The sequence below is a fragment of the Oreochromis niloticus genome, unplaced genomic scaffold, assembly GCF_001858045.2.
Source record: "Oreochromis niloticus isolate F11D_XX unplaced genomic scaffold, O_niloticus_UMD_NMBU tig00001146_pilon, whole genome shotgun sequence".
In the NCBI taxonomy this organism is placed as follows: domain Eukaryota; kingdom Metazoa; phylum Chordata; class Actinopteri; order Cichliformes; family Cichlidae; genus Oreochromis; species Oreochromis niloticus.
This window is the reverse complement of record NW_020327324.1, coordinates 299,831-327,541: the sequence shown is the minus strand read 5'-3', so window position 1 is coordinate 327,541 and position 27,711 is coordinate 299,831. Positions and strand designations below refer to the sequence as shown.

The 27,711-nt window shown below is 40.4% G+C and overlaps 1 protein-coding gene and 2 long non-coding RNA genes across 3 annotated transcripts; all 3 read left to right on the top strand.

Annotated features, from left to right (window-relative positions):
• Positions 1 to 13,729: 13,729 nt before the first annotated feature.
• On the top strand, positions 13,730 to 15,938 carry LOC112844747 (uncharacterized). Its single transcript, XR_003217494.1, has 4 exons — positions 13,730 to 13,915; positions 14,119 to 14,179; positions 15,510 to 15,782; positions 15,902 to 15,938. It is a non-coding gene; the product is annotated as an uncharacterized LOC112844747 (long non-coding RNA).
• Positions 15,939 to 16,698: 760 nt separating this feature from the next.
• On the top strand, positions 16,699 to 23,283 carry LOC109201648 (putative high affinity immunoglobulin gamma Fc receptor IC). Its single transcript, XM_025904368.1, has 5 exons — positions 16,699 to 16,827; positions 19,834 to 20,100; positions 20,583 to 20,861; positions 22,836 to 22,955; positions 23,213 to 23,283. Exons 1-5 carry the CDS (start codon positions 16,701 to 16,703, stop codon positions 23,281 to 23,283), a joined length of 864 nt encoding a protein of 287 aa, XP_025760153.1. The 5' UTR covers positions 16,699 to 16,700.
• Positions 23,284 to 23,431: 148 nt separating this feature from the next.
• LOC109201641 (uncharacterized) lies at positions 23,432 to 27,253 on the top strand. Its single transcript, XR_002061702.2, has 3 exons — positions 23,432 to 23,487; positions 25,553 to 25,618; positions 25,750 to 27,253. It is a non-coding gene; the product is annotated as an uncharacterized LOC109201641 (long non-coding RNA).
• Positions 27,254 to 27,711: the final 458 nt, after the last annotated feature.

Genomic DNA, 27,711 nt, shown 5'->3' with positions numbered 1-27,711 from the left:
AAAGAGTGAAAGTGTAAAAGGTCAGAAAGCATCAAAACATCTTTGGCACCATTATTTCTTTGTTTTTTCACTTTTGAAGTCGTATTTGTTCTGATTTTGTTTCAGGTCCATAAAAAGATTATTTCAACAAAACTCAAGACTCACGAACAACGTCAGCAACAAAATCCAACTCAGAACATTTTGACAATGTTTAGAGAACTGCCAGCATCCAGATCAACAGCAGTTATATTAAACAATGACATGCTCTTGGTTTAATGTCAGCACTGGAAGACTGATAATATGGTTCATCTTTGTATTAAAATCTTATTGTGTTTATTTCTGTTGTAATAAGTGGAGGTTGGATGATGAGGGACATTGTTTCCATCAAGACACAATTTCATGATTTGGTTCTGTGAGTTTGTTTCAGTCTCTTATTTAAAAAAAATCTCTTTAAGATGTTCACTCACTTCTTCCTGAATTTTACCTGCGATCTTTAAAGCTTACTGTATGGACATGTTTATTGCATATTTTTGCATATCAGTAATAACAACAACAAATAATAATAATAATAATAATAATAATAATAATAATAATTCTCATGTTAATTACATTACTTGTTGCCAAATTGTGATGCACAAAAACTGTATAGTCATTGTTCAGATTTTACAGTGTGATTCATGTCATCACTGAGGCCATGAAAGAGGAAAAAATTGTGTATGATCAAATTGTTTTCTGTAGGTGATGTTTGTGTCTTTTATGCTGTGAACAGTTTGATGTGTGTAAAAAAATATTTAGTGCTTTAAAAATAATCAAAATAATATCACAACAACACTTCTTTGTTCCTCTGGGTGACCTGTGATGCTTATATGTGTATAAAGATGTTATTTCTGCTATATTTCTGCTATATCCTATTTATTAAACGTCAGAAAATGACTCATGATTTCTGTCTGAGCCTCCAGAAAAGAGGAAACTCAGCCTGTGGTTGAAGAGAAAAATGTTTTGTTCAGTAAATGACTTGTTTTAGCAAAGAGGCAACAAGAAATGCAAACAATAACAGCACAGTGTTGTTCTCTTGACAACTACATGCTGACATTCTCAAATATAAATATAAAGTATTTCCTTAGTTGAAGGGATATAAAGTGTCAGGTGTGCCCCTGTAGCACTGCACTTGTTCTCTGTGTGGACTGCACATTTTTATATCATCTACCTGTACTGGGAAAAATACCACACTGTGAGAACTGATGAAAACTCTCCTTTAGAAAACTATTCAGCATTTAGTTGTCAAGAGTGTGTTTCTCACACTGATAACCAGCTGTTTGTTTGATTATTATTATTGTATGATTATTTATGATATGTTCAGTTAGTTGTTCTGTTTTCACTTCTTTGCTGCCCGACATGTTGCTAACAGAACAAAGTACAGAACAAAGAAGTAATCTGTTCTCCACATCAGAGAGACATCAGTGTTCAAGGTCGGTCCTGTGAAAGACCCTTTATTTACCAAGTAGCCACCTGGACATATTTGGTCATTTTGGCTGTAAGAATCTCAGAATCAAACTACAAGTGAAGGCTTTTGTCCTTTTTTCAGAATAACCTCAGCGTTCAATATCTGGCAGCCATTTCACATTATTGTATTGTTATGAGTGGAACCACAGTTTAAAGTGGGAAAGAAAAACAAACTCTGTTTTTTCAGACTTATAGTTAAGTTGTTAAGTTTTTTATAAATCCTCCCTTTTATATTATAAATTTCCAGGTATTTTTGGGTGTTGCCACTTCTCCACACCCGCCTCTCTGTTCCGTGTGTCATCAATTCATCCCTATGATTGGACCGTCTTTGCACGTGCATTCTAATGATGCACTGTAAAGTTTCTTAATGCTCATCTTCTCATCTTTCAGTAACCGTTTGAAATGTCTCTCTTAACCCAACTGCTCGAGGAGTTACGGTAGTGTGGATCAGCCATGGTAAAATCCAGGGGGAGTTGATTTTTCTGTGTTCAGACAGCAGCAGCTTGTGAAAGTAATACACCAAGTATCCCCGAAAAGCTCAGCTTCTCTTCTTTTCTGAACCATTCACATTTTCCGCTGGTGGGCCCATTGTAAATAAGGGTAAGTGTCAGTGTGGATATACAGATATACAAAGTCCAATCACTGGACTGTGTTTACAGCTGGTGGCCAATAGGGGGAGACATTAATCGATTTATAACTTATTGTAGCTGTCATGGTCTCCCAGTCCTCCTGGTCAACCAACACGTTCTCTCTCCTCACAAGTATAATGAACTCGATACTTTACTTTCTGTTTCTGTTTGGTGTCTCCTGTACGCACTGCAGCAGTTTCATCAAAGAGGCAACCTGGCTGTGTTAAAGGTCATGAAAATTCATTCAGAATTAGCAACACCAATGATGTTATTAATTATATAACATCTGTGTTATATATTAAAAAGTATTGGTACCAGTATCAGTATCATCGATACAGGCCCTGTATTTACTTGGTATCAGATCGATACCAAATCTTGCAGTATTGCAAACAACAAACAAACAGTGAAATATTAAATTCTTTAAACTGTTATTATTTCAGCACCATGGACAGCACACAAGGTTTTTACTGCATGAGCTGTGCTCTCTAACATGTGACTGTTTGTAGTGTATAGATCTCTCTCTCTCTCTCTTATGGTGACAGGTTAATAATTTTCATCTAAAAAAAATACTGTTGTACTGTTTCTAGGGTCCCTGTCTCTGGGTATATGTGTACTCTGAAGAGCACATCAGGTCACTGCAAATGTTTATGTATATTTGAATTAAGAAATCATAAGAGAATCTGTCTCTCTCTCTACCCACAAAACCACATATAAATATATTTTTCTATGTGTAACTTCAGACGGTCAGATCATTGTCACTCTCCACCTTTCCCATACAAAAACATATCTCAGATATAATCACCATCTACCATACAGAAACACCTGTGACATATAAACATTGGGTTGTGTTTACAGCTGGTATTCAACATAGGGCACAATTTAGTTATTCATTGCAATGGATTAAACTGCTTGGCTGAGTGTTAAATATTTCCAAGAGCTGTGATGATAAAGGAGACTTTGACTTCAGAGTCTATTACTTACATCACAGCATGTTGCAGAAGACTAAAAAAATACTCTGTGTGTTGTAAATGTAGCTATAACTGTGTCTAAAGAACAAATTCAGATCAAAATAAAAGTAATTTTTTAGAAAGGATGAAACATTTCTTATTGATTATTGGCTGAAAGTGATTAAAATTTTTAATGTTGTGACACAGTGGGCCCGCACTCTGAAAGGGAGGGGAACATCTGAACGGAGGGAAACATTCAAAGAGGCATATGCCTGCTGAATGGCCTCCACAACCCGGTGGGACAATCGAGACTTAGACAGGGGTCTGCCCAGAAATCCAGAGTCGAAGCTGACAAATGGCTGGTCTGTCTTCCTAAACGGTCGGGTAAGCAAAACATGCTGTGCCAAAGCACGGAGATAGCACAGGGCAACCTGGCTCCCAGCTGTCTCCTTGTGCAGGTCCCCAGTGGGAGATATTCGTAACTCTGCATTTACTTGGACAGGTGAAATTCAAACAGGGTCATCAGCAGCAACCCAGGGTTAGGCCGGAGGATAACCCCTGTGTCACCTGCATCATTGCCTTTGGACCAACAGAGCATGCAACACACAAAGGATCATGTCAACTGCAGTCTTGTGGGGGTCCAGCTGGTGGACCGCACACCAGGAGGCAAACAGCCCCCAAAGAAAGCAGTAGGCAGTCCTGGTGGATCGTGCACAAAACTCCTGCAGCATTCTCACTTTTAGATCAGGCTGTGCATGGAGCCTCTCCCTCTCAGGGTACAGGCTGTCACCCTGAGTCCTACTGGGAAAAGATGGAACAGTGACCCCCTCACCTGGGACAGGAGGTCCCTCAGAACAGGGAGCTCCCGGGATGTCCTGGCCATGACTGGCAGGGAGAAGAACATATGGCAATGTGTCGATTCTCTGGGGGAAAGAAAGGTTTACTTCTGCCCCTCTGAAGCAACTCCAGATCTGGTGGACCACCTCTGGATGGAGTCTCCACTCCTCTTGGATTGGGCTCCCCCTCGACATATTGTAATGTCCACTTTCACGTTCAATGGCCCTGGCACATAAACTGCTTTCAGTGAGTAGAACAGGGTGAGCCCACTGCCACAGTCTGGTAGCTATCGTGCAGAGGAGGGGAGACCCTCGGCCCCCTTACCTGTAGATGTAAGCTACTGTGACCATGCTTTCTATCTTGATGATAACATGGTACCTTAACGGTCGCGACAGAAACTGCTTGAGTGCCAGGATGACAGCTTGCAGCTCCAGCATATTTATGTAGGAGACGCCCAATGACTGATATAACAGCTATTGACCGTAGAGCCCTCAGCCTCAGGAGCTGACCCCGCGAGTGAAGCCCAAATAGATCTAGGCACACCCCGAAGGTCTGCTGTCAATTCAGGGTGAGGGACATGTTGGCTCTGATGGACTCCACGGTCATGCCCAGAAATTACGTGATGTGGGAAGGCTGCACATGACATGAGCAGAGCTACATGACTGCAGCACCGTCCTTTAGTGCAGCAGAAGGATACGGCCCGATGCAGTGGGAGAAACTCTCACTCACTGGGTTAACAGCCAGTCGGCCACAGAGAGGACCCACTAACCATGTGAACCCACAAGACTGTGGGCAAGATGCCAGAGGGGCTCTGACTTTCAAGCATGTTTCTCACACAGCATGCTGGTGTTCTTGGCTTCTTGGTCTTATGGGGTGCAGATGCTCTCTGAGCACAATTTACCACACTGCCGGGTGTTATCTACACTAGTGTATTCAGCTTTTCTTGAATGTTTTGGTTCTGGGTCTCATCATGATGCACCTTCCTTGTGTTTCCGGGGTTTTGATATTATGAAGATTAAGGGCACAACTTCACAAATCTGAATACAAACACACACACAAAGAAAAGAAAGGGGGGTGATAATGTTTCAGATTAATATTAATTGACAGATGCCTCAGCGTGTAGACAAGACTACATATGACATGTGAGTCTAGTGGTTCAGGTCACCCTTTAGTTCTTTTCTGACCCCCCTTTGTTCTTCTGAGCAGACTGTGATGACTGCATGTGTGTAAAAGACTGTTGTTGGTTTATTTTTATCTGCTGAAAATCTGATACCACAACATTTCTGTCTGGGCCTCCAAGAAAAGAGGAAATGCAGCCTGTGGTTTCAGCCTGAAGTCTAACGTTTGTCTTCTTTAAAGTCAACACAGCACAGTGGAAATGTGCAGGTATGACAATGTGTGAAAACAGGTTAAAAGTAGCTTTATTGTGGTGATGACACATGCTGGACTAAAGAATAAATAAAGCATGTGGGCATCAAGAGAAACGGTGAAAAGCTTGTTTCTCACGCTCATGTCTTTAAGAGTCTCTGCATGGACGTGCTGTAAATGTTCATTTATCTCTGGAATAAATAAAATCATCCATCACTCTCTCTGTCCACAAAATCATATACAGACATGTTTTTCTTCTTACTGCAACTTCCAAACAGGCCAGTTCCTCACAGTATAACACAAAACTCCAAAGTATAATCACTGCTTTGTAACCAACAGAGGAGCCAGTAAATCATCTATACCTACTGATACTAATGTGTCTGTTTGGCTGGTGTTACAGAAATGGTTCCTGCACCTGTGATGATGACGTCAGTGTTCGACTCCAAACTGTCTGCTGGACTCTGCAGTATCACAGAGTCCCCAAGTTTTTAGGCCTTTTTTGACTTCATGTCTGGAGGCATTATGAACTCTTGAAATATTGATGTGTACTGAAACTTTTGCACTTATGTTAACACAAAAGTTGCAAATAAGGTAAAAACAGGAAGTTAAATCTTAATGTATTTTACCTTTGCCACAGAAAAGTGGAGGGATGGAGAAACACACCTGCTGTTAAACAATCTAAAACACTTGGATATCAACATGTTGGTGAGTGTGTGTAGATGATACTGCAACAAACCTTAATCATAACCTTTGTAAGAAAGTGTTTGACAGAATGAAGGATGGAGTTTAGCACTGCTCAGTGCCAAAATACTTATAAGGCCCTGAAACGAGACCCAGGTTTTGGTTACGCAAAGAAGCTGATCGATTGTCTGAAGCAGTTAGAATAGCACAAAGCTACTGACCTGACCTCATTCCACAGTCTATACCCAGGGGAAGCTACACCAAGTCTGTATGTTTTAATGAAGGGTGTACCTTTAACACCAGTTGTCTGTATGATCCACTTGGTCACCTATAACATCTAAAGGTTTCTGGCTTCGATCCTCAACCCGTTGGTAGGCAGCTCTAAACACCACATCCAGAACATCTTGGATTTTGTTGAGAAGGTTAAAGATAACATTAATGAGGCAGATGAAACAATTGTCTTGTACAATGTTACATCTCTCTTCAGTTGTCTTCCAGTCACTGAAGCAGTGGAGGTAGTTTGTAAGAGATTACAGGATAACCCCAACCTCAGCAACAGGACCACTCTCAGCACCGACCAAGTGTGTTTGCTCTTGGAACTGTGTCTTCATTTCACCTACTTCACATACAAGGGTCAGTACTTTTATGTGAAGCCTTATAAACAGCACTGTTTATAATGTTGGGGAAACCTGCAGTCAGCTGAGACTGAAGAAGTCAGTTGGATGAGTGAGAAAAGTTTTTCTCACTGAAAACTCTACATCCAGATGATCAGAATCAACTTTTTGGGAATGAAGGATGGAGGCTGTGTTTGTGAGCTTTACCTGTGATTGATACTATAGACTGTATATTGAAAATGGCCATTGTTATGTGTTTTGATCGAGTGAAAAACTGAGGTACACTGTAGGCTTAGTATCATATAAGTACTCACATGTGACACCGTTGCTAATACAGCTGCACTGGCTCCCCATTGAGTTCAGAGTTCATTTCAAGATTCTGGTACTGACCTACATCATTAAACTTCTACAGCCCAATGTGCCTAGCAGGTCTCTTAGGTCATATAATCAGGGTCTACTTGTCATTCATCATACAAGGCTGAGAACTAAAGGGAGACAGAGCTTTTGCCACTGTGGCTCCCAGACTGTGGAACTCTCTCCCACTGAGCTTAAGATCTGTGGACTCAGTAGCTTCTTTCAAAAAACAACTAAAAACACGTTTTTAGAATTGTATTTTGTTAACTGCTGTCTTTTTGTGTGTTTGAAGAACTTGGTGATTTTTTATCTAGAAAGGTGCTATATAAATATAGTTTTACTTGACTTACTAGACTCATATAGAGGAGACTAACAGAGTAGCCAGAGTACCTGGAGAGAACCCAGACAGGTAGAGGGAGAACATGCAAACTCCAGACAAAAAGTCCCAGCTGGTGGATTCAAATCCACAAACTTCCTCCTGTGAGGTAACAGTACACACCACTGTACCTCTGTGCCACTCATTTGTATTATTATTGAATATCTGTGTAGGTTCTCAGTCATCCAGGTCATGGTAGTCTAAGGAGTTTGGAAAGAAAGTCACTAAACTTCTTTAAGTTTCTTGAAGACGTCTCACCTCTCATCTAAGAGGCTTCTTCACTTCTAAAAGCAAATGGTGGAGAGTCCTGAGTGTTTAATCTTAGTGGGGATTGTCCATTAAGAGTATCATATACCCGTTTTTAATCATATGTGTAATCAAGGGATCTCAAAACTGCATTGTAGGTGACTGACAGTTGATACCATAAGTCACCACCTCTGGTCAATGATGGTCATTCACAGTGGACATAGATGGCCTCTTTCACTCACAGTATTTTCAGCTCAAAATGTGAACACGTGCACCTTCAAACGAGTCATATTTGATATGCTATTGGGAACAGATGAAAATAAATCAAATATTTGGAGATCATTGTCTGTGCATAATCCTGGAGAGTGAGTGAGTGTGGTGGCCTGAAACTGAGAACAATACATTTCGGGAAGACAGCATTCATGTATGGCACAATAGATGTTTGTGGATGTTCAGAAACATTGGCTGATAAGATGAGTCAAGATAAAATATTCCAACATTATGATGATCCACAGCACACTGCACAAATCACATAAAAGTCTCTGAGAATAAAACATAATTATGAGCTGGTAAAATATGTCACCTGACCTGAAACAACAGAAGGTAAGAAGAAAACACAAGAAGCAAGCCTGCATGTTTGCAGTGGACAGGAAATGTGAACACGTCACACAAGTGCTGTGGTCAAAGCTACAGGAGCTGTTTGAGGTTTCTATAAAAAGAAAGGAAGCACAGAGAGGCCACAGTCAGAAGAAACACTCTGGTCTTATCTGTATTAAATGCAGCTTCTCTTTTTATTATTGATGTAAAGTCAAAGTGTTTGAGATCAGCTGAGGATCAGAGTGCAGCAGGGCTGGATGTGAGGATGGGGCACTCTTTGCTCTGCATGACGGGCTTATTGTGTAAGTACTAAATACTTTAGTTCATTTTGAGTTTGATTTTCTGCCAGTTTGATCCTGATGATGTTTAATCTTTACTTTAGTGCTCGGTACTCTCTTCTATGTTAATGCTGGAGGTGAGAAATGTTTCTTTTTTATTACATTTATAAAATATGTATAATTTTGCTCTGATATTTCATATTTCATATTTCATGCACCATTTTAAATCACATTCTGTTTCTCTGTTTGTGCATCGTTTTATTTAAGGTATAAAATCAGTTTATTAACAATAGTCAGTTAAATCCTGCAGCTCTGTGCAGTCACTCTGTGGTTTTGCTCAGAATATTAATTAACTGCTTTAATTTGTTTCATGAAAACACATCTTATTGTTTTCAAGTCCAAATGTCACCAGGATGCAGTAAATCTTTTGACTCTTAACAGCAGCAATAAAAATCAGGACAGCTTCAAAATGACTTTATGCTTCCATCAATCTCTAACTTGATGTGTTTATGTGAACAGTTCCCAATAAGCCCACCGTGATCCTCGAACCATCCTGGCCTCAGATATACAGCAGTGAGACAGTCACTGTCAGATGTGAAGGAAGTCAGTCAGTGTTTGTATGGAGAGATGGCACATTAATCAGACCATCAACATCTGAATACAGAATCAGCAGAGCTACTGAGTCTGACAGTGGAGGATACAGCTGCTGCACCATGCCTGATTTAAAGTGCAGTGACATCATCACACTGACTGTATCATGTAAGTTGGACACATTTCATTCAGTCATATTGTTCTTTGTCTTAGTTTAGTAACAAAATCAGAGAAAATCATAACAAATATTAAACACAGATGTAATGATCTCAGTTTCCTCAGTACCTGCACATGTGTAGTTTCCACCACTGCAGCTCTGAATTATGACACAATTATTTTGTTTTTATAATTTATTTGAAGTTGTTGAACAAACATGATCAATAAATACAGAATGAGCAGAGCTGCTGTCTGACGATGGAAAATAGAGATGCTGAAAAAAGAAAAGGCTGATCATCAACAGAGAAGAGTTCTGTTATCACATCACAGCCCTGGTTGGAGTCGGGGATAGCATACAGTATGAAAAACATCTGTGTAAATTATGGTGACTGATAAATGCTGCTGACTGTCCACTGGTTATGCATCTTTATGCATATATATTTATGTGATCATGATCCTTAAAACAAACATTTAAATAAAAAACAGATTAACAAAAAATCTGAAAATAAGAGTTTCCACAATCAACTGGTCTCAGATCAGTTAACAGTGTATAGTTCACCTGTCTCTGCATTTAGGAGTACAGTTTGGTGGCAGAGCATAAAAACAGTCTCACCTTATTCTTGATTCACTCTGATAAAGTTTTCATCATGTTATATACATCCAGTGTTAGCTCCTGGCTCTCTAGCTGGCTAACAGTTAGCTGAGATACCTGTGCTGTCCTCATGTGCTGCTGACAGTTGTTGATTCTCATCTAATTTGCTTTAAAGACACTTTTTTATTCTTGTGCTGTTGATGCCTGTTTGCATCATGTGTGATGGTCACACTGAGATCAGGGACCGACCTACCTGAGAAACCTGAGATCTATTATTGAACTCCATCTATCTTCTTAACCCATCATCCAGGGTTGTGACCTATTAAGCACTTACTGAATACATAAAAAAAATACATAAATTATAAATTAATAAAAATAAATTTTGATTTTTTTTTAAATTACTATTGAGTTTTTATGTTGAAATCTTTATTTGTAATATGACAAAGTTCTTCCCCAAAGCAACTGACAGTCTGATGTTTGTCTTTCCTGTAACTACAACAGCAAGTAAACCCAGAGTCACACTGACAGCACACAGTTCAGTCATACCAGCAGGGGGCAGTGTGACACTGAGCTGCTCTGTGGAGGGCTCTGCTGGCTGGAAGTTTGACTGGTTCAGACGTGATTCACAGTTTTCTGGAGCTCAGAAAATAGGAGCTGGAACATCAGAGCACACTATCAGTATTTCAGAAGGAGGCATCTATTACTGCAGAGGAGGGAGAGGAGATCCAGTTTTCTCCACAGAGGACAGTGCTCCAGTTACAATTCAGAAACAAGGTGAAGGTGAAATTTGGTTGTGAAATAAGACGAAAAATCATGATTAAACTGAAGTAACAATTTATAAATATCATTTTTTCAGTTTAATATTTGTGTCTATTTGTTTGTTGAACAGTTTTGGCTGTTGTGAAACTGCAGCACAGCTGGTCTCAGATATTCACTGGTGAGACAATCACTCTCAGATGTGAGATTCAGGGAGGTGAAGGAAAGGTGTGGAAATATGAATGGACAGCACCCAACACAAACAGCCCTCCAACATCCAGTGAATACAGGATCAGCAGAGTTTCAGTGTCCCACAGTGGAGACTACAGATGTCGGGGTAGCAGTGACTATCTCTTAACAGGATGGAGTGATGCCTTCAGACTGACAGTTTCATGTGAGTTGGACCATGATTCATGCTGACATTTAATGTTTTCATGTTTACATCTGTCTTAACAGGAAAACTCCAACAATGATCCAGCTGTCTGCAGGCAGCTCAGGACAACAGTTTTTCTCACTGTGCAAACAGAAAGTAGAGACACCATGGAGGCTCTTAAAATATCAGCAATGTAAAGAGGAATGTACAGAGATGACAGTTTGATAAGAGAATGATAAATCAGTGAAATCTTTAGTTTGTTAAACAGTCTAATGTGTCACATGCAGGGAAACTAATTATTTTTTTGTGTTTGTAGATAAATTACTGTGTGAATGTTTAAAGTGTGATTAGTTCTGTAAGAAATGTATTCATGATGATGATTTAATTTTTCAATGGTTTTGTTTCTTCAACAGCAAGTAAACCCAGAGCCACACTGACAGCACACAGTTCAATCATACCAGCAGGGGGCAGTGTGACACTGAGCTGCTCTGTGGAGGGCTCTGCTGGCTGGAAGTTTGACTGGTTCAGACGTGATTCAGTCTCTTCTAAAGCTCAGCTCATGAGAGGAAATGAAGCAAACAGAGTTATTAGTGTCTCACAAGGAGGTCTGTACCACTGCAGAGGAGGGAGAGGAGATCCAGTTTACTACACAGCGGACAGCAGTGACGTCACAGTTGTGGAGACTTGTGAGTTTTAAACTTTCTGTTATTTAAGTTTCTCATGTGTTTCATACAAATGTAGAAATAAATATTGTGGCATCAACTCCAGAAAAGACTAGAAAAACTGCATATTTATAGCTCATTAGCTGCTGTTAGTCTTTAAATTGTGTTTTGTTAAATATTTTTGGCCTCTCTCTTTCTAAATGCTTCTTTATTCTAAAAAGACTTTAAGTGGACATGAAAGACTACATGTATGAAGCCATAGAGCCCTAAAAACAAATAAACAAAAATAAAGGTTAATCCTGAACATGTTGCCATCCGAGGTCATCACCAAGCTAACAGCTCAGCTAACATCAGGTCAGATCAGGGTCGGTAACCCGCGGCTCTTCCGCCCCTCAGCTGTGGCTCCCGCAAGCTTTGGGTGAAAAAATAAAAAATAAAAGTCCAACCTTGCTTTAAGAAGGTGGCCTGATGGGTAATGTATTCCGTGCCACAGGTTGAATGTTGTGGTGAAGACAGGGAGCGCCTCTCTCTGCGGTGTGTGCGAAGCAGCGAGTGAGAGTAACATCTGCAGGAGGAAGTTTACAGAGTGAGAAAAAGCAAAGTGTGTTTATAGCAGCAGCTACTGCAGCCAGAGAGAGTCTGACAGGCCCAGCTGTGAGCCAGATGTTAGTATCCAGCTGTTCACTGTGTTCACCGCCTCCAGAGGAAGAAAGTGTGCTGCTGTAACCTTCCCACGCCTCTCTCCATCTCTGCACTTTGCCATAAGTTGACCCAGAGCAGAAAGCTAGTTAGCAGCTACGAGCCAAACTCAGAACACTGAGCATCAGCCAGAGGTCTCCGTGGGTCAGAGCCGTGGATCTGGAGATAAACCTGCCATTCTGACACTCATGTCAACATGACACAGTCTGCTTTCATAAGGAGACAAATTTGTCTTGAAAGTGTTACAAATGTGCACGATATGATCAACAAGCAATGATTTGTGACTTGAAAGCAGCTCACATTTGTGGATCTGTGTGAAGCTGGCAGTTAGATTAGACTCAAAACCCCACGTGGGCACGAGACGTGATCTGTGCGTGTCAGGTGATTCGTCCACATGTATTTAAGGTTTTGTGACCTTTATATTATCACCAGATATGTTGTTATTGTGCAATAAATATCTTTATATTTTCGACCCTGAGCTGATGTAATTGTATTTTATACTCAGGGCTGCCCGTGGCTGCATGACAAAAACACAGAAGATGAGCTCATTGAAATGGACTGAAGACATAATTACATACAAATAGTTTTCATGATTATTCTTCTTATTTTACAATTATTGGACCACAGCTACGTTTTATTTACTTATTGTGAACTCAAACAGACCTGCACAATGATGCTTTATTTAAAGTAGGCCTGCACAGGCCTGTGCTGTTTTTCTCCTCTTTAATGTTTTTGTTAAAAAGTTCTTAAAAGGTAAAAAACTTCTTCTTATTATTAAGACATCTTGTATTGTATTAAGTATATTTATTATCATCTCTGAATTATGGACGATGAATTTTAAAGAAAGAAATCTGAAAAAACAATCCGGACCTTAAAATTTGTGCCTCAATGATCAGCAGTTACTCAGGTTTGTGTCGACACATTTGTAAAATAGTTTGTGTGAACTGGAGACCTGAAAAGTTGCACACAAATCACTGCACACATTTGTAAATATTACTTAATGCTTGTGAATCATATTATACACAGTTGTACCACTTTCAAGGTAAATTTGTTGCCATAAAAACAAGGATATACTGTCCACCTTCACTCCCTGTCTCTGTAGCAGTCAGTGGTTCTTCAAAGGGAAAATGCAGCTGTTAGCTGTAATGTTAGGATTTGTAGAGCACTTTATAAATGTGGAGTGTGTGGAGAACAGGCTGTGTGAGTCAGATACACCGGTGGGCCACCACACACGTGTACCACACGGTAAATAAATGTAAACACTGATTTTTCAATCCAGCTTCATTTACAGTGAAAATGTCACCAGGATGCAGTAAATCTTTCTCCTCTGAACAACAGCAAAAAGAAAATCAGGTTTCAAAATGACTTTATGTTTCTATTTGTCTCTAACTGGATATTTTCTGTGAACAGTTCCCAGTAAGCCCACTGTGACCCTGCAGCCATCCTGGACTCAGATATACAGCGGTGAGACAGTCACTGTCAGATGTGAGATTCAGGGAGGTGAAGGAGCTCAGTGGACGTATGAATGGAGAGCAGCCAAGTTAAACACACCTCCAACATCCAATGAACACAGAATCATCAGAGCTACTGAGTCTGACAGTGGAGGATACAGCTGCCGGGGCAGAAGGGACTATTTCTTCTCAGAGTGGAGTGATATCATCACACTGACTGTATCATGTAAGATCTTTCATCCACATTATTTCAAATTACTTATTGTGTTAATCTAACCTTTAATTGGGAAAATTAGTCATCTGCCTATTAAATAAAATCACAAATCAGATGTTAATTTATTTATTTTTTATTCTAGTAAACTTTCAAACATGATAACAGACAGTTTGTGTTTATATTACAAAACTGATCATTTAACCATTTGTGGACAGGCTGCAGTCTTCAGTGTCCATGAACAGCATCAACATGCTGGTTCAGACGTTTCTTCTCAGGGTGGAAATTCTTTCTTTTCTTCTTGTATAAAAATATTTGTAATTTTAGTTTTAATTCAAAATGATTGGTTAAAAATATATAACATTTCATGAATATCAAAGAAAAAGCAAGCGAATGTTTCAGTTCAACATGCGCTCCAGTCAGACATTAAACTTCAGTAACACTGTGCAGTTATGAAACTTTAATCTGAGTCAAACTGATTTAATCAGCATTAAATAAATCAATGAAATAAACATCACCCCACAGATAAAACCTCAGTGAATTATGTCCAGTGTTCACTCAGTGTGGGTGTTAAACTGTGTGACTGGAGTCGTGCTTTGTGGCATCGAGAGCTCAGAACAGTCCATCAGCTAACAGTTAGCAAAGCTAACATCGAAGCGCTTATGCAAATAGACTCAAACAAACTGACCATGGATTAAAAAAGTACACTTGGTGACCGACAAACAGGGTATTTTAAAACTTTACTTATACTCGATAGCACTATAATTGCTGCTTGTGAATTGAAATGCATTCTGGGATACCTGGCTGCCCCACGTCCACAGTACCACCAGTTCATCGCAGTCAATTTTCTAGTATCGATCTGTGCTGACTTACTCTACATGGTAACCAATCAGATGTTAGACAAGCTGCAGTGGCAGCGTTAAACAAGACCCTCCACAGGTTGTTCACATTTTGGCAAGTTTGGTCTCATGAGGAACACAGACTCCATCTTTAGCTGAATTAAACTCAAAGGACTCCTGTGTGGTTTTATTTATTGGAGACTTCATTGGAGTCTGTCAGCCTCTCTGATTGTTGAGTTTTTCTCTGTAAATAAGGTGTTTACATTATTCAAAATTAAATTTAAGATCATAGAAAACTACCTGAACTTGATGTTGGAACCATGTCAGCGATGGTCACGGTGCTCGAACAATAACAGACACCATTCAGTGTAGTGTGACTTTAGACTATTATTAAAGGGAAATGTAGAGAGGACACAAACAAACTGACCATGGATTAAACATGGATAAAGTACTTTGTATTTGTAACATTTGTCTTTGAATAGATGAAGAATAAATCAGAGGGAATCTGTAGTGTAGTTGTGCATGAAGACAGTCTAATGTGTCACATGCAGGTAAATATTTTCTGTTTGGTGCTAGAAGCTAAATGACTGAGTGAATGTGTGAAGTTTGATCATTACTATTAAGCACTTACTGAAAAAAACAACAAATTGCATATTTCTAAAATGATTCTTGAATTTTTTACTTTCTCTTTAAAATCTTTATTTATTGCAACAAAGTTTTTCCTGAAGCAAGTGACAGTCTGATGTTTGTCTTTCCTGTAACTACAACAGCAAGTAAACCCAGAGCCACACTGACAGCACACAGTTCAGTCATACCAGCAGGGGGCAGTGTGACACTGAGCTGCTCTGTGGAGGGCTCTGCTGGCTGGAAGTTTGACTGGTTCAGACGTGATTCACAGTTTTCTGGAGCTCAGAAAATAGGAGCTGGAACATCAGAGCACACTATCAGTATTTCAGAAGGAGGCATCTATTACTGCAGAGGAGGGAGAGGAGATCCAGTTTTCTCCACAGAGGACAGTGCTCCAGTTACAATTCAGAAACAAGGTGAGGGTGAAATTTTGTTGTGAAATAAAATGAAAAATCATGATTAAACTGAAGTAACAATTTATAAATATGATTTATGATTTTTTTCAGTTTAATATTTGTGTTTGTTTGTTGAACAGTTTTGGCTGCTGTGAAACTGCAGCACAGCTGGTCTCAGATATTCACTGGTGAGACAATCACTCTCAGATGTGAGATTCAGGGAGGTGAAGGAAAGGTGTGGAAATATGAATGGACAGCACCCAACACAAACAGCCCTCCAACATCCAGTGAATACAGGATCAGCAGAGTTTCAGTGTCCCACAGTGGAGACTACAGATGTCGGGGTAGCAGTGACTATCTCTTAACAGGATGGAGTGATGCCTTCAGACTGACAGTTTCATGTGAGTTGGACCATGATTCATGCTGACATTTAATGTTTTCATGTTTACATCTGTCTTAACAGGAAAACTCCAACAATGATCCAGCTGTCTGCAGGCAGCTCAGGACAACAGTTTTTCTCACTGTGCAAACAGAAAGCAGAGACACCATGGAGGCTCTTAAAACATCAGCAATGTAAAGAGGAATGTACAGAGATGATAGTTTGATAAGAGAATGATAAATCAGTGAAATCTTTAGTTTGTTAGACAATCTAATGTGTGACATGCAGGGAAACTAATTATTTTTTTGTGTTTGTAGATAAATTACTGTGTGAATGTTTAAAGTGTGAATAGTTCTGTAAGAAATGTATTCATGATGAAGATTTAATTTTTCAATGGTTTTGTTTCTTCAACAGCAAGTAAACCCAGAGCCACACTGACAGCACACAGTTCAATCATACCAGCAGGGGGCAGTGTGACACTGAGCTGCTCTGTGGAGGGCTCTGCTGGCTGGAAGTTTGACTGGTTCAGACGTGATTCAGTCTCTTCTAAAGCTCAGCTCATGAGAGGAAATGAAGCCAACAGAGTTATTAGTGTCTCACAAGGAGGTCTGTACCACTGCAGAGGAGGGAGAGGAGATCCAGTTTACTACACAGAGGACAGCAGTGACGTCACAGTTACAGAAACTCGTGAGTTTAATTATTTTATTTCTACCAGACTAAGAGGTCATTATGTAATGTGTGCTAACAACTTTATCTAATAGCTGTGAGTTTATTAACCCTCAAATGAGTTTTCTGCTCATTAAGATTACTTGGAGAGGTGGGAAAATACAAACATTTATTCAACTTTTATGCTCGTTTTGAGCGAGGGAACCCCACAACCACAACCAAAGCAGACATGACGCCAGACCACCAACCTCTGACTCTCTCCCCCACCGATGTAGGAGCGGTGCTGAGCAGGATCAATGTCCACAAGGCTGCAGGTCCTGATGGCATACCCGGGCGTGTTCTCAGAGCGTGTTCTGGGGAGCTTGCAGGAGTGCACACAGACATATTCAATCTGTCCTTGGCCCACGCTGTGGTACCGGCCTGCTTCAAATCCACCTCCATCGTCCCGATACCCAAAAACTCCAACCCATCTAGCCTCAATGACTACCGCCCAGTAGCCCTCACCCCCATCATCACTAAGTGCTTAGAGCAGCTGGTCTTAGCACACTTCAAATCCTGTCTCCCTCCCACCCTGGACCCCCACCAATTCGCATACCGCCAGAACAGGAGCACAGAGGATGCAGTCTCCATCGCACTGCACTCTGTCCTCTCACACCTGGACAACAACAACACCTACGCCAGAATGCTGTTTATAGACTTCAGTTCAGCATTCAATACAATCCACCCCTCACAACTCATCAGGAAACTGACAGACCTGGGCATCAGTTCCCTCATCTGCAAATGGTTACTGGACTTCCTGACCAACCGCCCCCAACATGTCCGACTGGATAACCGCTGCTCATCAACAATTACAATGAACACCGGTGTACCACAAGGCTGTGTGATGAGCCCTTTCCTCTACTCCCTCTTCACCCACGACTGCAGACCTGCTGATGGTTCCAACACCATCATTAAGTTTGCAGATGACACCACGGTGATTGGCCTCATCAGTGACAATGATGAGACCGCCTACAGGGAGGAGGTGGATCGTCTGGCTGAGTGGTGCGACGCAAACAACCTGCTGCTTAACACCGAGAAGACTAAGGAGCTCATCGTGGACTACAGGAGGAATGCTGACCCACATCCACCCATCTACATTAAGGGGACGGCTGTGGAGCGTGTGAGCAGCTTCAAGTTCCTGGGAGTCCACATCTCCGAGGATCTCATCTGGACGACCAACTGCTCCAAGCTGGTCAAGAAGGCTCACCAGCGCCTCTTCTTCTTGAGGACTCTGAGGAAGAACCACCTGTCCTCAGACATCCTGGTGAACTTCTATCGCTGCACCATCGAGAGCATCCTGACCAACTGTATAACAGTCTGGTACGGGAACTGCTCTGCCTTGGACCGGAAGGCGTTGCAGAGGGTCGTGAAAACTGCCCAGCGCATCGCCGGAGCACCACTTCCTGCCATAAAGGACATCTACAGGAAGCGGTGTCTGAAAAGGGCTGGGAAAATCATCAAAGACCCCAGTCACCCAGCACATGGACTCTTCACCCTCCTGCCCTCTGGGAGGCGCTACAGGAGCCTCCGGACTAAGACCACCAGGTACCGGAACAGCTTCTTCCCCACAGCTGTCAGACTCCTGAACTCTGCCTCCTGACATCTGACCCACGTTAAACTCATGGACTGAACATACACACACCCACAACCACTAGCACTTTATCACTATCACAATTATCCACATATCTCACTTATCTTAACTGCACTACTGTATAGTTCTGTGTAAATATCATTCTGTACATACGATAATTTTTAATCCTACAACTGTTTATAACTTGCATAGTTCACATTCTGTATAACTGTATATCTCAGATTTCTGTATAGTTTTTATTTCATATTTATATCCTGTTCATAGCCTGTACATACTTATAGTTATAGAATATTCATAACATACTTCACACCGTGTACATTATAACATACCATAATAGACCCATTTCTGTAATATACTTACATATCTATATTATTGCTAATATATATTGTAATATATCTATATCACGACTAAAACACTTTCTGGATGGATGCAAACTGCATTTCGTTGCCCTGTACCTGTGACATGTGCAATGACAATAAAGTTGAATTCTATTCTATTCTAACTTTGGTTTTGATTTAAGTCCAAAATGGTGAGATTAAGGACTCACCCTTACAGAGAATGTCTCCAAAAAACATCAACAAAACGATTCACACCTTTAAAAAATGTGTTTTAGCTACAAAAGTTCAAATTCCAAAGAAAAATGAGACCTTGCAGTGAAAGTTTCAGATTTGTTTTAATAACAAACAATAAAACAATTGTTTCTGTGTTACAGTGTTGATGTAAATACCAGCCGTACCTGCAGGTGTAAACACGAGACTGTGCTGTAACTATGTAAACACTGTATATGAGAGTTGTGTTGGATCTGAGTGTTCAGCGTTCAGCATGGTGATGGCTGAGGGATAAAAGCTGTTCCTTAGTTTGTTAGTTCTTGTCTTTATGGCTCTGAAATGTCTGCCTGAAGGTAGACGTTCAAACAGTGCATGACCTGGGTGAGATGGATCCTGAAGGATTTTCTTCATGTTCCTGAGACTGCGGGAGCTGTGCAGTTCTTCAAGTGAGGGCAAAGGATGGCTGACTATCCTCTGGGTGACCTGTATAACCCTGTGGAGCTCTTTCCTCTGTGCTACTGTGCAGCTGTGCTATACAGTTCTTCATGTAGCACAGTATGCTATCAAAAACCAGCTACAGGTCAGGGTGTTGGAAAATATCTCAGTGCATCCTGATGAAGCAGTCCTGCCTCTGGCCTGGTTTTGACTCTTTGTGCTGTTTATAGCTATTTTGCAAAGTGGGATGTGGCCGTGATCAAAAACTGTTATCTGTGGTCAGACTTCCTGAGGTGTGGTTTAACCCTGTAGCCTGTTGGAGGCTGATTTTTTTCACTCACGTTACTCTCATGTTTTAAACAGCAGAATTTTCATGTTTTTATTTGTCTCTAACTGGATATTTTCTGTGAACAGTTCCCAGTAAGCCCACTGTGACCCTGCAGCCATCCTGGACTCAGATATACAGCGGTGAGACAGTCACTGTCAGATGTGAGATTCAGGGAGGTGAAGGAGCTCAGTGGACGTATGAATGGAGAGCAGCCAAGTTAAACACACCTCCAACATCCAATGAACACAGAATCATCAGAGCTACTGAGTCTGACAGTGGAGGATACAGCTGCCGGGGCAGAAGGGACTATTTCTTCTCAGAGTGGAGTGATATCATCACACTGACTGTATCATGTAAGATCTTCATCCAGAGTATCTAAATAAGGAAAAAGCACTTCTTCTTTCTTACAGCTTTATAACTGTCTTTCATGTTGGTCAGTAAAATGTTTAGTTTTTATTCCAACAACAAAAACCTGAACAGCAGCTTTTTATTCACAGTGAAGAGAACAAAACATATGAGAGTAACTTCTCTGCTGTGCAGCTCTAATACATGAAAGATGAAATGCAGAACAAATGCTGAATCTGTCTCAGCTGCTCCACCACATCCACTAAGAAACATTAAATCCACTGATTGTTCCTCATGTGTGTCTTTAACTTAGAAATGCAGCAAATTAAATCTGAAAGATTAGTGTTGTGTTTGTGTGATAGTTGTACAGTTTGTTGTAGCTTCACCATTAAAGTTATGTGATATTTATTATTTCCATATTTCCACCAAGTTATTTCAACTGGTTTGATTCAGTCATTGACTTTTGTTCTTTGTCTAAACTGAACTGCAGATAAACCAAAGGCCAAACTGAGAGCTGATAACACAGCTGTTCCAGTAGGGGGCAGTGTGACCCTGACCTGCTCTGTGAACCCATCATCATCATCTGGATGGAAATACTACTGGTACAGAGATGAGAAATCCTCTGAAGCCCTGACCACACAAGATGCAGTTTTCCACTCAAATGGACAAATCAGTGTCTCACAGGAAGGACTCTACAGGTGCAGAGGAGGAAGAGGAAACCCAGTTTACTACACAGAGGACAGCCAGTCAGTCAGGATTGGGAAAACTGGTCAGTTTGACATGAAGTCAGATAAATTTCTGATTAAGGAGGAAGATGAAGAACAAAAGGCATTAACATTTTTGACATTCATGTGTTTTTATTGTACTTTCTTGAACAGTAACAGCCTCAAACAGGCCTGTTGTGACTCTGTATCCAAACTGGTCTGAGATATACAGAGGAGAGACGATCACTGTCAGATGTGAGATCCATGGAGGAGACACTGAGTGGGATTATGAGTGGGAAACAAACAGCAGGATAAAAGCTCCAAATCAAAATGAATACAGGATTAGATCTGCTTCATCAGCCAACAGTGGAAACTATCGCTGTAAGGGCAGAATGAAAAGTTCACAGCATAAAACAACAGAGTGGAGTGATTCAGTCACACTGACAGTTTCTGACAGTAAGTAGAGTCATAGTTCATTTAACCTGGAAATAGAAACAGTTTGTAAAAATGTGTTTTTATTAGTACATGTTGAGATATTTGACATGTTTAGATAGTCTCACTCTTAAAGTTCATCATAAATATTTGTGAGTCAACATTTTAGTGACATTGAATTCAGAGTTAAGAGACGAAACATTGAGAGAAAATCTTTGTTGAACAGATAAACCCCGTCCTGTCCTCACTGTGTCTCCATCATGGCTGAGTCCTGGAGCCTCAGTAACTCTGAACTGTGAGGTTGAACATCCGTCTGCAGGATGGAGCTTCTACTGGTATAAAGCTGTTCCTGATCTATCAGAGAAATCCTCCAGTTATGAGCTGCTACCTGATGGCAGTGGGACTGCACAGGACTCCTACATCATTCATGGACAGACACACACAGCAGGATATGTGTGCAGAGCTGGAAGAGGAGACCCAGAGTATCACACTGATCACAGTCAACCAAAGTTTGTCTGGTCTGCAGGTCAGTTTGAGGAATTTTAATCTTCATGTTGATGATTTGAAAGTCTGTAAATCTGGCTGCATAACTAGCAGGACTCCTGTGAACCACACAAAAGTCAGACGTATATTTTCACTGTGATATTTTGAATCCTAACATCTGTGAGCTTTGTCTCTTCACTGCATGTTGTTTCCAGATGTTCATTCAGCAGCGTCTCTCACAGTGAGTCCTGACAGAGTGCAACACTTCACCTCTGACTCTGTCTCACTGACCTGTGAGGGAAACTTCACTGAGTGGAGAGTGAGGAAGTTCTCTGAGGACGGCCGACTGTCCTCTGACTGTAGGAGAATGACTGGATCCACATGTAACATCAACACATCAAAGTCAGATACTGCAGTGTACTGGTGTGAGTCTGGATCAGGAGAGTTCGGCAGTGCAGTCAACATCACTGTACAGAGTATGTTATTATACATTTACTTCTTGGATTTGAATGATTTAGACGTCACATGAACATTTGTCCCAGCTTTGCTGTATGTGAAGTCATTATGTGATAAAAATAAAACACAAACAGCAGTTTTTAAATACACAAGATCAGATCTTCATGATGAAAAACATTTGTACAATCTGTTCTTATTATTGTTTGTCAGCTTTTTCTAAAAGTGTGCACCAGCTGATGTGACTGAAACAATTGTGTGTGATTGTGTCACAGATGATGGTAATGGTCCTATCCTGGTGAGTCCTGTTCATCCTGTGACTGAGGGAGCTTCTGTTAGTCTGAGCTGCAGTTTGAGAACACAAAAAATACTTTCCAATGTGTTTTTCTATCACAATGACAAACTTATTCAAAATGATACCCGAGGGGAGCTGAAGATCTCTGCAGTGTCAAAGTCTGATGAAGGTTTCTACAAGTGTCAGTACTCAGGAAGAGAGTCAGCACAGAGCTGGATGTCAGTTAAAGGTGAGCAGGATCAAAACATTTGATGCATTTTTGTAAATGAGTTTTGTTTTAAGGCTTGAAGTCACCTCGCTTCATTTTCTGAGAACTTTCCTAAAATTATTTTATGAATTATAAATTATAATTAAACTTTATTGTTTGTTGTCACAGTAACTGTATCAGGAGCTGACAGCTCTTCATCTCCTGTGTGGTTGATTGTTGGACTGGTTTGTGGAGTCTCTCTCATTATTATTCTCCTGCTCTTGTTGTATCGCTGCAGAAGAACCAACAGTGAGACCTTTTCCTTTACTTATCATCATTCAATGAAGCTGTGTTCAGAGTTTAACATGGGAAATATGGGACAAGGAACTATAACTTTATATCCACACTGACACTTAAAGCCTGTCGCAGGACCTACCTTGAACACTGAGGTCTCTGATGTGGAGAATAGATTACTTCAAATGTTCTTTTGAATTATCATTCAAAGACGTAAATCCATCATGAGGTTCATTTAAAAGCAAAAGTCTTATTTTACATTTTTAATAAAGGTGCTGTTAATGAGCAGACGTTTAACCAACATCATCATCAGCCAGTGTACTCCTCTCTTCTTGCTGGTTAGTTTTTCATCTATTTATAATATTATGCTGCTGTTTGCAACAAGACTGTACTTATTACATCTGCTGCAGCTTTTAATATAAATGTTATTTTCAATAATATTTGTGTTTAATTTAATATCACAGACATGAGGTGACTGATTTTCTCTGACCTGCAGGTGATCGTTGTGTCTATGAGATAATCAGAAGATCTGAAAACTCTGACAATGGTGAAGTATAAACTTTCATTAATATAGAGCTTGTGGAAGCTGGATGATTATACAATAACTATGTTTAACATTGAAGTCTATGCGTCCAACCATTTTCTTATGCTTGGGGGCCAGGTCGTGGGGGCAGCATCCTAAACAGAGAGGCCACATCCTCCAGCTTGTCTGGGGGAACACCAAGGCTTCCCCATACCAGCCCACAGATATAATCTCTTCAGCATTTTCTGGGTCTGCCCCAGGGTCTCCTCACAGTGGGACATGCCTGAAAAACCTCACACAGGAGGCATCCTTGTCAGATGCATGAACCACCTCAAATGTGGTTCTACTCTTAGCCCCTCCCACATGGCCAAACACCTAACCCTATCTCTAAAGGAGAGGCAAGCCACCCTTCGAAGTAAGCTTATTTCCACGATCTCGTTCTTTGGGGTCACTAACCCAGAGCTTGACCATAAGTGAGGGTAGAAATGTAGATTGAGAGCTTAACTTTTACGGTCAGTTCTCTCTTCATCTTGACGTACCGGTACAGTGGACGTAGCACCAATCTGCTCCCCTCTCCTCCTGTGAGTGGTGGGCTTATAGGAGGGTGGACTAGGGCTGGGTATCATCACTAATTTCTAGAATCGATTCGATTCTGATTCACAAGGTCCCGAATCGATTTGATCCACGATTCGATTCGATTCAATTCTATTTGAATCTGGGAAATTTTGACAGTCAGAAATATTATAATTCAGATCAGTACATTTACATATTTTTGTATCTACAAAAAGGAAGCTGACACATGCAAGACTTTATCAAAGGTGTGAGCGTCACAGCAGATGCCTTTGTGTCAAAGTAGCTGAAGATAAAACACAGAAAAACATGAAGGTGGTTTTTCTGGCCTGGATTTTATAAAAATATTCTGCAGTACATCAAAAACGAAAGAAAACCATTAATCAACATATGAACGTTACCTCTGACGTTACAGCGGTTTTATTAGAAACACAGCTAAGCATTTTGCATTTTGCATAATTTTAAAAAGTTTAAATTTGTTCAGTATTGAACGGCAGAAATTAGGTTTTCTTTTTGGAAGTAAGTAAAAGGAAAAAAACAGCGGCCGACTTGTGCGCAACAAGCAAGCGAATAATGCAGAAAACAGATTTTTAGACGGGAAACTGTTCTTGAAGTACAGAGAGAGAGAGAGAGAGAGAGCTGTGCATGACGTGTGATTTTATCGTGGTGGAAGCAAAACAGTAAAAGTCAGAGTGATTTCATGACGATGTTTATGTGAAGCGTAGTTTGGATCTTCTTTTGCTGCTGGTTCGGTCAATATTGTTTGGAGAGAGATGAAACTAACAGCTTTAGAATCAGCGCTAAAAGTGCGTGAACACAAAGCGCGGACCCGCCGACAGATCAGAATCAGCGAGCTGTCGGCTTTCAGCCCCGACCGTGTCCGTGCCGTCAGGTGAGAAAGGCGACATCTCACTGATTCTGATCCGCAGGTCCGCGCTTTGTGTTTACGTCTTTGTGCAGAATCTGTGTACCTGCTCTCATTTACTGTCTTAGCTGTTTCCTGGTTGTTGAAATTTTGTGAGGTTTCATCTGAGATTCTGGCATTTCGGGCAAAATAAATTTATATTAAAAAGGATTTTAATGAATCGATTTCACGTTATCCAAGCCAGAATCGATTTTAATCAATAAATCGATTATAAAAACCCACCCCTAGGGTGGACCCATGTCCTTTTTTTGGGCTATGCCCAGCCAGGCCCCATGGACCAATGCCTGGCCACCAGGCGCTTGCTCTTAGGCACCCTCCCCAGGCATTGCTTCATGGTGGGACCCCGTTAACCCTTTCAAGGGCAGAGTGAACTGTTCCTTTCATTCAGGTTTTTTTTTAAATTATTATTCTTTGTCTGGTCTTGGGTGAGGGACCGGATAAAACTTGCCATTGGAGACCCTACCAGGGGGCACCACCCCTCTCCTCCAACAACAACATAGCTCCTGGGATCCATGGGACACACAAACCCCTCCACCACAATAATTTAGAGATTCACGGAAGGGAACATTAACATCAGTAAGATTATTATTTCAGGTCCAGCAGAAGATGTTTACGCCAATGTCGCGTCTGTGATTCAGCTCAAAGTCATTAACAAGACAAGTGAGTGCACAAAATGCAAGATTTAAAATGCAAATTATACAATGGTAATTATTCTCACTGATAATAAATGCATTTAAGCACAGAACAGAGGGTGTTTGTTTTGAAATGCTTTCATTTGATCACCTCAACAGGGCAACGTGGTGACGCAGAGGAGAGCTCTGACTACAATAATGTCAATCTGTCAGGGTGCTGGGTCGTTGACCAAAGATTCTGAGGTTATTTTGCTTTTGTGAGTCTCTCTGTGAAAGTGTGAAGATGGTCTAAGTTTAAGTTTATACAGTTTAACCAGGAGTTTAGTTCTTTCTATGTTTCTGAGTTTTCTTGTATTTCCAGTTTATGGTTTATTGTCTGTGAGGTTCCACTTGTGTGTTTGTCTCATCCCTGTGTTGCTTGTGAGAGTCTGTCGTGTCATCCATGTTTATGCTCACTCGCCCTCTGTGTGTCTTAGTAGTGTCAGTGTGTTTTGTCTCCTTCTGTTTCATCTTTTGTCTCCCTGTTTGTTTATCCCCGTTTCTGCATCAAGCTCGTGTGTTCATGTACTTCCTGTTTTATTTTGACAGTATTTCATCCCGTGTTCAGTGTGTTTGGTTTGGCTTCCCTGTCTCGTTACATTCGATTCATCAGAGCTGTTTTCCAATGTGTTTCCACTTCACTGATCATCTCTCAATCCTTCAAAGGTGTGTCGAGGTATTCCCAGTGTTCCACGTTTTCTGTTAGTTTAAGTTTGAGCTTTCCCAGTTTAGTTTTTTTTTTCTCAGTCAGTTCTTTGTTTATTTTTGGATAACCTGATTTGGTTCATGTTTGTTTCCAGCCCTGAAAAACGTTTTTTGTTAAAATTTTGATTTTGCCTCTCGTTGTCTGCATTTGGGTCCTTACAAAGAGCCACACAGTCTGCAGCTACAGATTGTGACAAAATCCAAATTTAGTCACAGCTCTAAAATCTTAACAGCAGCTCTTTAGCTGTTTTTCCTCTTTAAAGTCTCTTAAATACTTGAAGTCACTTTGAGTGAAAAGGAGAAGATTTTGAATTCGAAGCAATGATCCTGATGCCTGAGTTTATATTTCCTTCAGAAAGAATCACTCAGTGTGTTTCACTTGTTTCTCTCCCATTAGATAATAATTTTTATTTACTTTAATATACTGTAGATCTTTTTATCTTTTTAATTATTTATTTTATTTTAATATATTATAAAGTCTTTCTGTGAAGCACTTTGTAACTTTGCCAATGAAAGTGTGATATAAATAAAGTGTGTTGTTGTTGTGTGTCAGACTGAGAGTACATGTTACAGCTGTTCAGTGTTGTGCATGAATCCACTGAAGGAGAGCTTTCATTTAAAGGCACTCATTGTCATTTAAAACAGCTTACAACCCTCCAACATGAACTAAAGCTGTCAACATAATGGGAAGTAACAACTGCTCTGACGTTATGCTCAGCAGCCTTTTTACTGTGTAGCAGAGTTTTCCCAGTTTTCTCAGGAGGTCCGGCTCATACTTTCATGTAATACCGATTTATTTTGACAGTGTCAGTCACATGTTCAGCAAGACCATGATAACTCTGTGCATGACACATGAATCTTAATTTTCTATTTTATGTATTTTTATTCCACTGTAATGTCTTTATTATCTGTTCAATAAAGTGAGCTGTAAAAATTCAAATCACTTTTAAACTACTTAAAATACAGTTTCTAACTTTCTCTTCTGCTTCATGACTTTTTTATGCATTGAAATTGAAGGAGCTCATGATTTCTGGCTTAACCACACAGAGAAGAGGAAACACAGCCTGTGGTTTGAGCCACAAGTCTTCCTTTCAGCAGATTTATGATTGATTCATGTTCTCATCAAACTTCACACAGCAGAGAGGAAACAAGGAGTTCAGACAAAGAGCACAGCGAGAATTTCATAAGCAGCTGTTTTCCTGATTGTTGATTTATGATCTGCTCATTTAGTCCTTCTGTGTTCATTTTATTGCTACATGACGTCTTACTAGAACATTTTGTTATTTATTATCAAAGAACCATCAAGTCATTGTTTAATGTAAGTTCTCATATTTTACTTTTTAGATGCACATTAATTTTAGTTTGCATCTGTGTGGG

Coding starts and splice junctions, on each gene's coding strand:
- LOC109201648 (XM_025904368.1), top strand. CDS start 16,701: ATGAGAGGAAATGAAGCCAACAGAGTTATTAGTGTCTCACAAGGAGGT. Junction 20,101..20,582: donor CATCACACTGACTGTATCAT/GTAAGATCTTCA, acceptor ACTGAACTGCAG/ATAAACCAAAGGCCAAACTG. Junction 22,956..23,212: donor TCGCTGCAGAAGAACCAACA/GTGAGACCTTTT, acceptor TTTTTAATAAAG/GTGCTGTTAATGAGCAGACG.